The 15,759-nt window shown below is 50.7% G+C and overlaps 1 protein-coding gene across 1 annotated transcript in view; it reads right to left on the bottom strand.

Moving 5' to 3' along the window:
• CUX2 (cut like homeobox 2) overlaps positions 1-15,759 on the bottom strand; it is a 257,140-nt gene that overhangs the window by 22,749 nt on the left and 218,632 nt on the right. The window contains exons 5-11 of the mRNA XM_040619929.1: positions 14,830-14,964; positions 11,743-11,866; positions 9,895-9,971; positions 8,966-9,032; positions 7,387-7,435; positions 3,599-3,703; positions 79-270 (exon numbers count right to left, since the gene is read on the bottom strand). Of these exons, the coding sequence (XP_040475863.1) occupies positions 79-270; positions 3,599-3,703; positions 7,387-7,435; positions 8,966-9,032; positions 9,895-9,971; positions 11,743-11,866; positions 14,830-14,964 (749 nt within the window). The remainder of the gene's footprint in view (positions 1-78; positions 271-3,598; positions 3,704-7,386; positions 7,436-8,965; positions 9,033-9,894; positions 9,972-11,742; positions 11,867-14,829; positions 14,965-15,759) is intronic.

Genomic DNA, 15,759 nt, shown 5'->3' on the forward strand with positions numbered 1-15,759 from the left:
TTCAGGCTGGCCCACGTCCTTCTGCTTGAGGACGCCCCGCCTGTCCCCCGTCTGCACACCTCCTCTCCCAAGACCTACTTCTATGGCCTCAGACTTAGCCGCGAGCTGCCGCTCCAGGTCCGCGATCTGGTTGGCAGAGGTCTCCTCCAGCTCCTGCAGAGAGTTCTGGAGGTGCTGTACATCCTTCAGCAGCCGCAGGATCTCCCGATCCTTGGAGGCCAGCGCGGCTTCGAGCCGGGGGCCCGAGCACAGCGCGAAGTTCACCTTATCCTGAGGACAAAGTGGGGCTTTGAGGGGCTAAGCGGTGCAGGGCAGGGGGCTGGAGGGCTGGAGGGCTGGCTCCCTCACCCCTGAATCCCAGACAAAATGGGAAATCCATCTGTGGCACGCACCCCTACCTCCCTACCCTGTGCTGTGCTCCCCAGAGTGACTCAGCCCCTCCTTACAGGCTCTGGCTTTCCTCCTTCTACCTCTGAGCCTTTGCTCAGGCCAGTCCTACCAGCCTGCATGCCTTCCCTCTAGTATTCAAACTGGCAGGGAGTGGGCAGGGAAGGTTTTCTGGAGGAAGATGTGTCTAAACCGTGAGGAAGTTCAAGAACAAGTACGTGATTTGGAAAACTGCTTGGCAGCGTCCACTAAGGGTGCACACATGCACTTCTGCTTGGTACACAGGTGGGGGAAGCAGGCACCTGTGCACAGACACACATGCATGGGAACACCAAGACGAACGTTCTATGCAGCCCTCTCTGTAACAGCCCCAAGCTGGAAACCCTCCACTGGTCTCCAAATGCCCTCCAAAGAGAGAATGGATGAGCAGGTCGTGGCACATCCACACAATGGAACACACTACGGCACTGAAAATGGATAATCCCCAACTACTAACACAGCATGGACCACACTCTCGGATAGAACATGAAGTGAAGGGCGCCACACAGCAAAGTGTGTGCGTGCCATCGAGTTAAGATCAGACACAAGAGCAGGCAAAACCCAGCTGTGCCGTTACAAGTCAGGAGAGTGGCTCCCCTTGGGGAGTAGCACCTGGATGGGGACACAGGGGGACATTCTGGGGGCTGGGAACATTCTACCTATTGATCCGGATGCTGGTTATGGCATCTCTGAAAAATTCAACATGCTGTACACTTATGATATGCACATTTGTCCTTATATGTATTGTACTTCAATAAAACATTTGTTATAAAAGGACAAAAAGGAGATATAGTCTGGTGAGGAAGGGGTGGGGACTGGGTGTTCCCAGCAGAGGGAACATCATAGATAAAGGTTTAGGTTTCTAAATTGGGCACAGGTCCTACCCCCGCGAGATGTTTTCACTCCATTCCAGGCAGACCCTCAGGATTAGACCCGAGACCCCACAGCCACAGGCCACATGAACGGTGGTTCCTTTCTCTTCCCAATTTGCCCCCAGCCCCAAGCCCCACGGCTTCTCCAGGTTTTAGGAAATGGTCCCTTTGTTCTGGATGAAGAAGAAATTGATGTCTGAGAGGGCTTGAAGTCGTGCTGGTCCTGAGCAGTTACAAATGAATCTAAGAAGCGTTACAAAAAACAAAACAGAGCAGAAAACACAGCCTACCACTACCAATACCGGCTATTCTTCCAGGGAGATAAATGCCAATTAAAACAGGAAGCGGATGGCATTAACACATTAAATTAATTAGCATCGAGCGCCACTGTGGTGCTCTAAAAAACTCGCCCCCCAAACCAGCGAAACTCCCCATGGCTGATTAGCACGGGCATTTGCCGGGTTCCATGGGGGTTAATTAAGAACCATGGGCAAATTCCTTCTGAGGCGAACCCATGAGCTCTCTTGCTCTCAGTCTCTCGTGCTCACTCTCCATGTTGTGCAGATATCCAGGCGCACTGACATACACACACTGCCTCCTGGGACACAGACAGAGCTCACGCTGATACATGGACTTGCGGGGCACTCATGCTGACACACAGACACGCAGAAATACCCAGGCATCAAAGAGATATACGCATTTGGACATGTCACCGTGACACAAGAGTCACTTATGTGCTCAGAGATCACAAGCGACAAGGGCAAAAACACCTCGGACACGCCCCAAACACACCACTACTACTAAGGTGGCATCAAACATTCACTGAGCATGGACTATAAGCCAAGCACCGTTTTAGGTACTTTACATGTAATCCTCTCAACAGCCCTGTAAGGTAGGTCTTACTTGTACAGGTGAGGAAACTGAGGCACAGTTAGATTAAGGATACAGTTATTTGCCCAAAGGCCACAGACAGACATACACATTCACAGTAATACACGTTCGCAGAGACACAGTCCAACACTGAAACAGAAAGCAGATACAGGCACAGTGGCCAGTCTTCAGGGTGGCAGGTGAAGGGAAAGCTATGCTGGCCACTTCCGGTGCATGGATGGAGGCTGCAAATCACCCTGGAGCAGACCTGTCGTCATGTAAGGAATCGGGAACCTAATCCCTTCGTATGCAGAGATCTGGAAAGAAGGTGGACCAGCTTATACAAGGAACCCAAGGCTTTCCGGGAGAGGAGCAATGGAGACTTTTTTTTTTTTTTTTTAAAGTAGGGCTTGAACTCATGACCATGAGATGGAGTTGCATGCTCTACTGACTGAGCCAGTCAGGTGCCCCGCAATGAAGACTCTTAACATATGACAGAAGGGTCAGTTGGGGTGGCTCTGAGAGAAATCCCTCTGACCCCAGGACCCCAGAGGGACACCAACCAGGAGGAAAGAGAAAGATGCACTAAGCAGGCTTAACACAGGAACCTCAGGATTGAAGACTAAAGGCTGGTGCTTTGTAGCATGTGGCTGTTTGAGAAAACCCACTGGAATCAGGTTGGCATGTTTTGGGAACCAATGGCTGATAGCAGTGTCAATCTTGGATCTTGGTTAAGTGGTCCTACTGCGGTTTGGTAGGAATTGAGAACGAGTGGTCAATGGCGACACCTGGTGGCAGCCGCCAAAACTGCACTGCTGCTCTAGAGCTCAAACTTACCCTCCCACCCAGTCTTGCCAGGCATCTGGCCATGGAAATGGTCCTCTCTGGCCTGAGTAAGTTGCTGGCATTCTTGGACAATTTGGGGTAAAGGAGGACCTCCAAAGGAAGATGCTGGACTTCCTATTTTTTTTTTAAAGATTTTATTTATTTATGTGACAGAGAGACAGCCAGCGAGAGAGGGAACACAATCAGGGGGAGTGGGAGAGGAAGAAGCAGGCTCCCAGTGGAGGAGCCCGATGCGGGACTCCATCTCAGAACGCCGGGATCACGCCCTGAGCCGAAGGCAGATGCTTAACGACTGCGCTACCCAGGCACCCCTGGACTTCCTATCAATCACATATGGAAGCTTGAGCTCGCAAAGAGCTGTGGCTGTATTTTGACCTTCAGCCGGAGAAGCAAGTGATAGTAATTATAGTTAACTATACACTGACCTTGGCAGTTAAGATGCTATGCCCACTGTATCCATACACATTCATGTGCCTAATTTCACACAGGGGCACATGACTGATCCACAAAATGTCATCTGCATATTCATACTCACCACCATGGCTTTTCCCAACCTTTCCCTCTGGCTTCCCCACCATCCTTACCCCACTGGGTCCCTGGGGGGAGCAGCAGGCCAAGCGGATAGAGCTGTTGACCGAGGCAAGTTGTTCCCGAAGACTTTCTACTTCCCGCTGGGCAGCCTCCGCTCGCTGGGGAGGAGAGTGGAGGCAAGTGAGGTTAAGAGGTGAGCAGGGCCACGCTGGATCCCACCCTGGTCTTCTGCCATCGCCCTGCACGCCTCAGGCAGGGCTGGGTGTCTGTCCCCAGCTCCCGTGCCACCCAGTGCTACCCGGATGGAGTGCCTGCAGAGGAGCTTTCCCAGTCCATGAGGTGCTGAAGCCCCCTGGGCAAGTCACTTCCTCTCCCTGGGTCTCAGTTTTCCTCTTGTGAAATGGGGCCAATGAAATAACATTTCTAAATCAGAATGCCAGTTTTCTGAACTGGGTCTATGGTGGATCTTAACTCCTCAAAAATTTCTAAGAAAAAAGCTTGGAAGGAAGCCTCCAAATGTTAACAGCGTAGCCTTGTGGCTTTTGAGAGAAATCTGTACTTTGTTACTCCCTGGTTGTGTGACCCTGGGAAAGAGAAATCATCTGCCAATCCTCGGTTCCCCAATTTATAAAATGGGGAGGATAAAAGTAACTACCTGATAGAGTTGTTTTGCCAAGTAAGTGATCTGGTAAACCACAGCTCATTAGGTATCTTAGCTCAGGTATCAAAAATTGGGTAACTTTATTAAAAGAGCTGGGACTGTATTTTTACCCTCAGCTGGTGACACAGGTCATAATAATTACAGTTAACTTCCACGCTGACCCTGGCAATCAAGAAGCTATACCTATTATATGCACATGGAGACCCACACACATCCACGTTCCATTGTGTTAATTTGCTTTTTTAACTGATGTTTACTTACTAGTATCCTGCCTTGTTCCAGAAATGGCTCAAGTCAGTTTTGATTTGGGAAAGGTTTTGGGTGTGCGGGTGTAGAGAAATACTTTTATGTCTCTGCACAGTTGGGGCTTCCCGAGCAAATCTGACTGAATCAGGACTGGGCTAAATGACAAGCCCAGAAGTCCATTTCTGACATCAGCTGGTGAGAACGGCAGATGTTCCTCTCTGAAGGTATGTGTCTACATTTCAATGTGGGCTGAGACCCCAACCACGGACACATACCCTGGGTTGGAAAGCAGGGTTTAAAGCTACTAGAAAGTTACTAGTCTTGTCTTCCCCATGGAGAGAAGTATTGCATTCCACATGCTAAAACCCAGGATCCTCACCCTTCTGCTCATCATGGCACTAGCGAGCTAGTTTCCTCCCTCTCTCAGAAAGTCCCTCTACTATATAGCCACCCAGATTCACATGGGGGGCTCCTTGCCCACAGTAAGAAATCTGGTGCACGCAGCATGATGTCTGATTGTCACCCCCGGGGGAAGAACTGGGGCAAATTGGCAGGGTTATTACTATGTAAGTAATCTGCTCTGCTCCAGAATCCTGTTCACATTCTGGATAATCTTAATACAGATTAAAAAAACCCTAATATGATGACATTTATTTTCTTCTCCATATTTTCTTTCTTTTTTTTTTTTTTAAAGATTTTTTATTTATTTATTTGACAGAGATAGAGACAGCCAGTGAGAGAGGGAACACAAGCAGGGGGAGTGGGAGAGGAAGAAGCAGGCTCATAGCGGAGGAGCCTGATGTGGGGCTCGAACCCGGAACGCCGGGATCACGCCCTGAGCCGAAGGCAGACGCTTTAACCGCTGTGCCACCCAGGCGCCCCTCTTCTCCATATTTTCTAAAATGAGGTTTTACTTTTATGCTCAGAAAAGATAAACATTAAAAAAATAGTTTCCTATTCAAACTGCTCTAAGATCTCTTTTCTCAAGCCTATTTGACTGGCAAAGATCCAGAAGTTTGGGGACACGCGGTACTAGCGAGGCTGTAGGGAAACAGGCCCTCTCTTAACTGTCTGCAGGGAGTGTAAACTGGGCAGCGTGGCCACATGTGTCAAATAAAGATGCACAGATCCTCAGCCCAGTAATTGCACTTCTCAGAATTTACCCTATTTATTGGCTCATGCATGTCTGAAATAGTATCTGTGCATGGGTGTCCCCCGCGGGATTGACGACGATGGTAAACGATTGGAAATATCATCGTCTTCGTCAGTCGAGGACTGGTTATACCAAGGGCGGGCAAACTACAGCCGGATCTCTGTTTTGTGTATCAAGTTTTTCTGGAACACAGCCACACCCTTTCGCTCGCATTATACTGTCTATACTTTCACATACGGCAAAGTGGAATAGCTGTGACAGAGACCCACAAAGCTGGGCATATTTACTCTTTGCCCCTTCACAGAAAGCTTGCCACCCTCGGCTTAGATGATGGTGCGACCATGTAGGGCCATAAATAAATGGACCACTTTCATACAGACAGAGAATGAGTTCTAAGATACACACGTGGAACAAATAAGATTAAAATAACAAATATTATAATGTTTGTTTTTAAAGGGGGTAAAAATAGATATATTCCTGAGCTTGTGAATGGATCTCTAGAAGGAGACCCTAGAAACAGGTAAGAGGAGGGGAACTAGGAACTCCCCAAAGGGAGAGGAACTAGGAAGCTGAGTTGGGGCAGGAGATCGGAGTTTCCCAAGTATGAACCTTTTTGAGTTTTGAACTATGTAAATGGATTACGTATTCAAAAAATCACCCTAAAAATGCTACTCTTTTCCACTTTTCCTCTGCAGGTGGGAGGGCCCTGTCCTTATGCCGGCACAGCCATGCCTCCAGGCCTTTGCTCCTGTGGTGCCTTCTGCCTGGAATGCCCTTCCTCCAGAGAAGGCCTCCTGCCTGGGCTTTAGAACCCAGCCGCAAAGCATGCTTCTCCAGGGAAATGACCACTCGCTGTCACACTGCTGGCCCCTCTTGGCCATGTCTCTGGCCACTGGCATTGCAGGGAGCCGGGGGTGGGTGGAGATGTGTTGGGCCTTGAGACTCCAGACCAGACCCCATGGCCACACTTCACCTCCTTTCAGACTCTTGCCAGCTTTGCCCACCAGATGGCAACATGTCTGAAGCCAGAAGAAGGCACGGTGAGGGACCCCATCTACATGTGTAAAACGGACTCGCAGAGGCTCATGGACTTTCGAGGACCTGGGCTGGAACTAGAAGATGGGGGCCCCAAGGAAGTTTGGGGTCCATCCAGTGCTTGGCTGGTGTGGCTGGGATCAAGGGAGGAAGCTGCAGGAGACCTGGTGATGTGAGGAGGGAGGGAAAGAAGCAGCTGGGGCTTATCCCTTGTCACCACCTCAGGCTCTGTGGAACACGGTTCCTTACTCAGTCTGCTTGGGAGAGACCCACGTCCCAGCTTGGCCTGTGGGCTGGGCTCACCAGGCACTGCTCTGCCACCTTCCTCCTGGTGGAGAGGCCTCCTGCACGGGAGCCATCAGGGAAGGGCACCGCTGTTCTCTGTAGGAGGTCTCCTGGCCTTCACCCAGGCTGTTTCCTGGCCTGGAATGCCAACCTGCTACATTTTCAATTTATTCGTCAGATCTCAGCAACATGGCCCTTCCTCTATGATGTCTTCCCTGATCCTCGACTCTGGGTCAGGTGTCCCCTCCCCGACTGTTGCTGCCTGGGTCAACCTATTTCTGAGTGTTCTGTCAGCATCACTTCCTCCTTCCTCTGGGAGCTCAGGGTCCCAGACATCTCCCGGCCCTAGCACTCAGCATGGCACATGGCAATGATATCAGTAAATATCAATTGGGTTCAGTCCCTCCCCCAGCCTGAACCCCCAACCTGGGCAGAATGAGTGTTAGCATACATCTTCTCACCTGATTAGCTTTCTCCAAGTTGGTCATGATCAGGCCGACTTCATCTGCCCTGAGACAGAAAGATAAGACCCTGAGAAGGGCTTCTGGCAGCCACCAGGCCCCTGACTATCCTGATAACCCCAGCCCCTGACTGAACCTAAGGGTCCCACAATGGGAGGCTAAGGAGGCTGCCCTCTATCCTTCCTACCGGAGAGAAACCAGGCTGGGTACAAAAGAACCCAGGCTGTGGGGAAATGGGAGGGGGGACCTTGCACGACGCCTTCCAGGCAGCCTGGCCTGCTGCCCCTGCCAGTGGTCTATTCTCTTTAGCTGCCCACAGACTACACCTCCCAGCCTTTGCCCCCACTGTGCCTTCTACCCGAATGCCCTTCCTCAAGAGGACAGGACCCTGAGCTTTAAAACCCAGCTGGAAAGTGTCCTCCTAGGAGGCCTGCCTCAGCTACCCCCGTGGTAGTCATTTGTTTACTTTGCTGCCCCCCAACCCCCAGGCTGCCAGCACCGGGGGGGCCAGGACAGGCTGTATCCACCTCGGTCGCCTCTCTGCTGAGTGTGGGGTGGGGGACACAGGAGCCCTGCAGGGAGCATTTGGTGACTATAAGCTGTGCATGTGCTTTAGGCACGTTCAGGGCCTTCTTTCATGCAAGCTGTTCCCCAAGAGCCTCTCTCCCAGCATTCTCCACATGGCCATCTCTTTCTCATTCTGAAGATCATCTCCTCAGGGAAATCCTCCGTGACTACCCTGGATAACAGGACCCACCCTCCCTGTTATTCTCTCTTGCTGCTCCTGGTTCTTCCTTTCTTAGCATTCACCAGGCGCCCAGAACAGTGCCAAGCATACAGTAAGTGCTCAAAAGTATCTGTGAAGGAATGAATTTATCACTTTACATAATCAGTTATTTCTGTCTCTTCTCCTCGGCTGAGGACAGGGCCATGTTCTAACGTTTCTTCCAGGGACCCAACACAGCACTGGGTAAACAGTAGGTGCTAAATAAGTGTTTGTGGCATAAATGATGTCTTAAAGGCATGTTGAGTCCAGAGTAATTTAAGTGAATGACTTCAGCCCCTGAGGGTTGGCCTGTGGAGTTGTGGTGGAGACAGTTCTAGGAAGTTGGGGTAAGGTGGAGGCCCCAGCCCAGCAGACCCTACTCAGCCACGACCCAGAATGTCATTTATAGTTTGTGGCGCATGAATGGCACAGCAAATGACCAGTGAACAGCTGTGTGCCTACGGGGGGTGGGGAGCACTGGGTGCTTAATGAAATAGGTGCTTCAGGCAGTGAGTTGGAGGGAGAAGAGTCAGAAGGCGTATCTGAGAGGGTCAGAGGGTGGAGGCATGTCTGGGAGGGTCAGAGGGAGGAGGCATATTTGGGAAGATCAGAGGGAAGAGACATATCTGGTAGGATCAGAGGGAGGACATGTCTGGGAGGGTCAGAGGGAGGAGGCATATTTGGGAAGATCAGAGGGAAGAGACATATCTGGTAGGATAAGAGGGAGGAGGCATGTCTGGGAGGGTCAGAGGGAGGAGGCATGTCTGGGAGGGTCAGAGTGAGAAAGCATACCCCAGCAGGGTTTTCACTTACTTGGATGCCGCCTCCTCATCATATTTCCGCCGCAGTTCCAGCAGCTCTGTCTGTGTGGCCTTTAACGCTGAGAAAAAGTAAAGAGCCAGGGTGAAGCGCCCCCCATGTCCCCCAGGAACCCACTCCTTCTGCAGGGCTCAGAAGGCAGGATGAGGTTCAAGGTAGTAAGGGAAGACCTTTCTTTTGTTAGAACCAGTGACAGGTAGAGTTTCCTGCCCATGCAGGGGCTTCAAGCTGGCTGGAGGGAAGACAGGATGACCCTTGAGAAGTCTACGAAGCTCAGAGGACCGAGGAAAGTGGTAGGGGTCTGTCTGTCCCATGGCCTTGGGTATGAGCTGCCGCACACCCTTAGGTCACTCCAGGACTGGGGTGGGGTCATCCATCCATGAGCTCATCCACCCCAAGGTGGTGGCAAGTGAGGGTGACAGGGAGGAGCAATGAAGTCAATAGATATATTACAATAAATGAGAAATTTCTTATAAAACTCCAGATTTGTGATTTCTCCAAGAAAACTGAAGGCCTGGTGTCACTAGGTCATATGGCAGTGACTGGCTGATGCTCAACAGTGGCCATCTCTTTAGTCAAGGCCCAGGTCGTCCAGTTTGCCCCAGACCCCACCCTACCCTACTGCCTTCCCTAACCTGGCCGGCTTGGACGTGTCTGGCCCCTGCAGGCACTGTGTTTGCCACTCCTGCTTTAATTCTATTTCTCAAACCCTCTCTCCACAGCAATATGGCCTCTGGGGATGGGGCGCAGACCACCACTGGGTAATGTTGATCTATCCTCTTCCTCCTCAAACTCTCTCCTTGCCTTCCTGATTCTAGAATACCTGAGCCTGTGTTCAGAGTGTTACTGTCCCCTCCCACTCCTCCTGGTCTGACAGGGCTGGGGAGCTACACGGGGCTGGGAAACGTGTGCCACATACATACCTGAATGTAGGACTTTGATCTTTTCCTCTGCCTCCCCCAGTCTGGCTGCCAAAGTGATTTGTACTTCTTGAAGGCCCCTGCGGAGAGACCGGACCTGCTCACACTGGCTCTGTGCACGCCCGTGTGCATGGGCCTTGCCTGGGTCCCCAGGTTGGCCCTCCTGGCTTCCTACTCTCTCACCTGCTCCCTGTAATCTGTACGTCTGCTTTTTTAACTGGTCCTTAAACATGACATTCAGGCATTTGGCTACCTTGCTCTTTTGCTGACTGTGTGCACCTATAACAGCCAGTGACCTTGCCTCTCTGGAAGTCAGTTTCCTCACCTGTAAAATAAGGTTCCTCCTGGGGTTTGCCTCCGTGGGTGTTGTGAAACATCTTCAGCATGATGCCTGGTACCCAGTGCTCCCAGGGTACCAGTACTTACTATTCCTGTCCCCGGGGAGGCATTTTTTCCCGTCTCTGTGTCAGTTGTTTGGGATGGTCATCCAGCCCACTGCAGCCTAGAGCTTCGGTGTGATGCAAGTGTCTCAGCAGAGAAAGAGGGGCTCTGGCTGGACTGGGGGAGGGTTTACACAAAGCCTGGGCCTTATGTCGTCTGGCTCAGAGACTCTAGGGAAGGAGCCCTTTACCTCTGGTCCTACACCCTGTCCCTTCTCCTCTCTCACACCACTCTAGCCACACTCACCTCCTTGCTGGTCAAATGCACCAGGCATGTTTCTACCTCAGGGCCTTTGCACTGGCTGTCCCCCCCCTGCTTATAATACCCTCCCCCTATATATCTGCAAGTTTCATTCTCCCACCTCCTTAGGGCTTTGCTCACCTCCTCAGTGAGGCCTCCCCTTATACCCTATTTAAAACTTCAGCTTCAATCTCATCCGCCCCTCCCCTGCTTTATTTTCCTTCACAACCCTTATCATCACGTAGCAGACCATTTACTTTATCTATCTTGTTTATTTGTGTCTTCCTCATGAGAAAGTCAACTCCAGGAGGGCAGGGACGTTTGTCCATTTGTGCACTGCTGTGTCCCTAGAACAGTGCTTGGCACACAGCAGGTGGCTCCATAAATACATGGAACAAACGAATAAAGAAATAAGTGAATGAAAAGGATAAATGTAATGACCACCATGAAGCTGTCCTAGAAATGCCCCAAGGATTCAGATTTATAGTAATCCAGGTATTATTACTCCCACATCAACTGTAAGGGCAACCATTTACTGACGTACACCCCTCCAAGTGAGTACAGAGCTAAGCACGTACATTCATTTTCATGGTGGGCTACGAGCTGATATCACCTGTCCACTTGATCAGGCTACAGTAGCCAGTTATTCAACTACACACTAATATTGGGGTAGCTGTGAAGGTATTCTGTAGATAGGGTTAACATCCAAGGTCAATTGACATTAAATAAAGGAGAATAATCTCAATAATGTGGGTGAGCCTTATCTAATCAGTTGCAGATCTTAAGACTAAAACCCAGGAAGAAGAAATCCTGCCTCAAGACTGCAGCACTGACTCCTGCCTGACAGTTTCCAGCCTGCTGGCTGGCTCTACCGATTCAGACTTGTCAGCCCCAACTGCGTGAACTAAGTCCTTGAAATACATGTCTCAATTAAAATAGAAAATCCTTCTGGTTTTATTTCTCTGGGGAACCCTGACTAATACACCACCATTAACCCCATTTTCCAGCTGGGACAGGTGATGTGAGCTGCTGGGGCTGGCCACTGAGCTGCTGAGGTGGGGCTGGAAAACCAGGCCTGCATCTCTGTCTCCAATCTGCATCAGGATTCCCTGAAGGTCCACCTCCCAGCCAGGTGGGGCAGCAGGGGCCCACCTGTTCCTCCCCACTCACTTTTGTTTCTCTGCCTCATTTCTCTGCAGCAAAGTTTCTGTCAGGAGGGCTTTGCTGGGAATGCCTGGGAGGCGGCTCCCCTCGGTCAGCGTGGGTCCTGCTGGAGACGTCCCCTCTCTCTGCTCTGGAGGGAAAAAAAAGGGTGAAAACCACCCGTCGCTGGAAGTGGCATGGCAGCCAGAGCTGTCTTCTGCAAACCAGAGGGATTGGGAGTGTTGGATTAAGACTTAATTTCCCAAACTCGGGTGTTGGAGAGAGTGCAGCTGGAGAGACCTGCCATCACCATGGCCAGCTGGGTTGTTGGCGTGGGGGGCATGTGTGCAGAATGTCAAGTTCTCATGGTGCCAGCCTCAGCCGGCACGCCCAGAGGCTTCCTTTACCCTCTTGGACCTGTTTCTGCCTCCTCGGCCTTCTTACTTTTTTAAGAGGTAAAATATACATAAAAGTATACAATTCAGTGACATTTAGTACACTAAATGTGTTGGCACTAATTCCAGAACGCTGTCACCACCCGAAAAGGAAGCCTGCCCCACTAAGCAGTCACTCCTTTTTCCCCTCCCCCAGCCTTTGGCAACCACCAATCTGCTTTCGGTCTCTGGGGGTTTGCATATCTTGGCTATTTCCTATCACTGGAATCATACATAACATATGTCCTTTTGTGTCTGGCTTCTTACACTCAGCAAAATGTTTTCAAGGTTCATCCAGCTTGAAGCATGGATCAGACCGTCACTCGTTTTTATGGTTAAATAATATTCCATTTCATGGAAAGGCCACATTTTGTTTTTCCATTCATCTGCTGATAGACATCTGGTTTGTTTCCACCTTTGGCCGCTGTGAACAGTGCTACTGTGAACATCTGCGTACATGTGTTTGTTTGAGCACCTGTTCTCAGTTCTTTGGTGTGGATACCTAGGAGTGAGATTGCTGGGTCATGGGGTAACTGTAGGTTTAACTTCCCCTCCCCACAGGTGATGGCACACACTCGGATGCTCAGTCATAGCCCACCGCACCTGCGGGTGCCCCTGGGCAGGGCCCACATCGGGTCCAGCTTTGCAGGCCTGTGGTGGCTCCTTCAGGGGATCAATGTTTGTGCCTTTGGCACTCAATTTCTCATGGGAAGAGAGGGTGCTCGGGGCTGGCCATTGTGGGTGAATGTCTCAAGAATTCCAAAATCTGGGCTCCTGACCTTGGGTCCGACTGACTCTGTTAAGTTCTGTCCTGGCTGCTAGGCTCTTACGGTGAATGCAGAGGTGGGCAGTTTGCAGTGTGGTCCCTTGAGGGCCTGACAGAGTGTTCAGAGCCTGGCTTATTCATACACACACACGCACGCACACACATGCACACGGAATGTTCCAGGGGCTGAGGTCACGGCAGTGAACAAACAAACAAGGTTTGACCATCATCATGCACAGCAACAAGTGTCCTCACAGAGAGACACAGCCAAGGTCAAGAGCCTTGGTTTGAATCCCCACTTGGCAGCCTGCTGCCTCTGAGATTCAGTTTCCCCGTTTGTCAAATGGGGCCAGTGACACCTCGGAAGGTTGATATGAGGAGACAGTGGGAAACTTTGTGAAAGGCACATGGCACAGAGCAAACGCTCTGAAGAGGTGGTTCCCACAGCTACTATTATTCTGATGGAGGGAAGTTCAAACCCTAGAGGGACCTCGGAGGCTGCGCACAGCCGTCTATATATGAGCTGGCTTGTCAGGGAGGCTGGAAGGGCATTCTGGGTATAGGAACATAGCTGGCAAAGTACTGTATTTTAGTCCCCATAAATCTTCCCCAGAGGACTCTGCCAAGGACCAGGCATACAGTAGGTGCTCACTAGGCACTGGGAGGAAGGGAGGAAGCTGTGAAATGGGGAGTGTGACAGAGCAGTCAAACTTTGATTTGGCAGGCCTCAGCTCATCATCTCCACGACCACCTCCCATTACCTCTAGGAGATAGATCAGGGGTCTGCAATGGCAGCCCTTGGGCCAAATCTGGCCCACCACCTGTTTTGTCTATAAAGTTTTATTGGAACACGGCCACACCCACTCATTTACCTATGTTCTATGGCTTTTTTTCCACACAGGGTTGAGTACTTGTGACAGAAAATGTGTGGCCTGCAAAGTCTGAAGTATTTACTCTCTGGCCCTTTACAAAAAAAAAGAAGGTAATCTTCCTGACCTTTGAGGTAAATTCTCCTCATTTATTCCTTAGCCGAGTATCCCTACACCTGACTCTTCCCCTCTTCTCTGCTTCATTTTTCCCCCAAAGCCTTCCTCACCATCTGAAATACTGTATATTTTACATTTATCGGTTGACAGTCAGCCTTACACTCTAGAAGGTCAGCCCCACGAGGGCAGGGATTTTTGTCTGTTTTGTTCCCGGCTATGTCACTGGTGCCTATGACAGTGCCTGGCTTGAAGCTCAATGAACACCAAGACTCAGATGGTTACCAACGGCTTTCACGTGTGCATTTGCTCCTCCCCCCGCAGACCTCCTACCTCACCTGCCAGACATAACCATCATGCTGAATTTTGTTCATCATTCTCTTGCTTTTAAACATTTATAATATATGTATATCTGAACTCCATTTTTAGCTTTCCCAGTTTCTTGTCTCATTTGATGCTGAGACAGTGCTGTGTTTACCACATCCTGTTTCCCTCCCCTGTTGGGCACATAGTCAGACTACACTTCCCAGGCTCCTTTGCAGTTGGTTTAGGTCAATGGAATGTGGTTGGAAGTGTTGTGCGCCACTTCTGAGCCTGGACCCATAAACCTCGGTATGATCCTCCACATTTTTTCTCTGCCTGTCACTAGTTGTAACAGTCACTGTGACTCTGGATGTCACGTGTTGAAGATGGCAGGATCACAGCAGGGGACATGGAGCATCCCCTCCAACTTCCCACCCTTCAAATACATTAAGCTTCTGGCATTTGGGGGGTTTGTTTCAGCAGTGGTATACCATCCTACATCTAAAATGATAAAGTCCAACTCCTTGCCGCCCCCATCCCCATCCCTCCAAAGATGGCCAAGATTGGCTGCTGAAGATCCACAGCCCATTTGTTTATTATGGATGTCCCATGAAGACCTTATCAGTACCTTTGGGGCCTAGGAGATCGGGGTGCCTCTTCCACGAAGTGTGGAGGTCTCGCCGCGGCTGCCCACTGGGGTCGAAGCTGGGGGGCTGCAGTCTGTCCTCTAGGCTGCGCGTCGCTTCAAACACCGGCACGGGGTCTGCACACACAGAGAGAGGAGCCCAGGAGTGGTGGGGGCCCTGAGGGCTGAGGGCTGCTGGGCCTGGTGGGTCCCTCTACAGGGGGTGGAGGGACCATTCACAAGAGCCTTCTGGAGTTGCTCTGATGGCTTAGGAGAGCAATGTGGAATTTCTGCTTTATGAGGGAGCAGCCTTCTCCAGGTGCCTGCTCAGGGGAGCGTGTGCCATCCCTTTGGGTATGGGTGTCTTGCCCACCTGGGAATAATAATAACAATAATAACTGTCACAATAACTGCATTTTCTAGATTCTATGGTGCCGTCTGAGGTGGCTGTGAGACTGTATTGTATGCCTCCAAACAAGGACCCCACTCTGAAAACCATCAGTCTGAGGCCAGCCCTCCCCCTGGCCTTCCCACACAGGTCTGCAGGCAGCTGGGGATGGGGCAGACTCCTGAGGGACACAGGACTGCTCTGAGGACCAAGGACTCCTGCAAGGCCTGCCCAGCACTGTACAGACGGCCCAGACTAAACCGTCTGGATGTTTCCACCCAGTTCCCTGCCTCTCCTTCCTCTGACACTTCTCCCACCTCCCTCCCTATTTTCCTTCCCCTGCGTGTCTTTCTTTCTTTCTTTCTTTCTTTCTTTCTTTCTTTCTTTCTTTCTTTCTTTCTTTCTTTCTTTCTTTCTACCTAATCCTTGGGGTGCTTCTCAATGGATCTGGATCAACACACCATCATTTGTTACATGCATGGTTGATTTAAAAAATATTTTATTTATTTATTTGAGAGACAGAGTGCCTTATAAGGGGGGGGGGG

The sequence above is a fragment of the Ursus maritimus genome, unplaced genomic scaffold, assembly GCF_017311325.1.
Source record: "Ursus maritimus isolate PB19 unplaced genomic scaffold, ASM1731132v1 scaffold_33, whole genome shotgun sequence".
Classification (NCBI taxonomy): domain Eukaryota; kingdom Metazoa; phylum Chordata; class Mammalia; order Carnivora; family Ursidae; genus Ursus; species Ursus maritimus.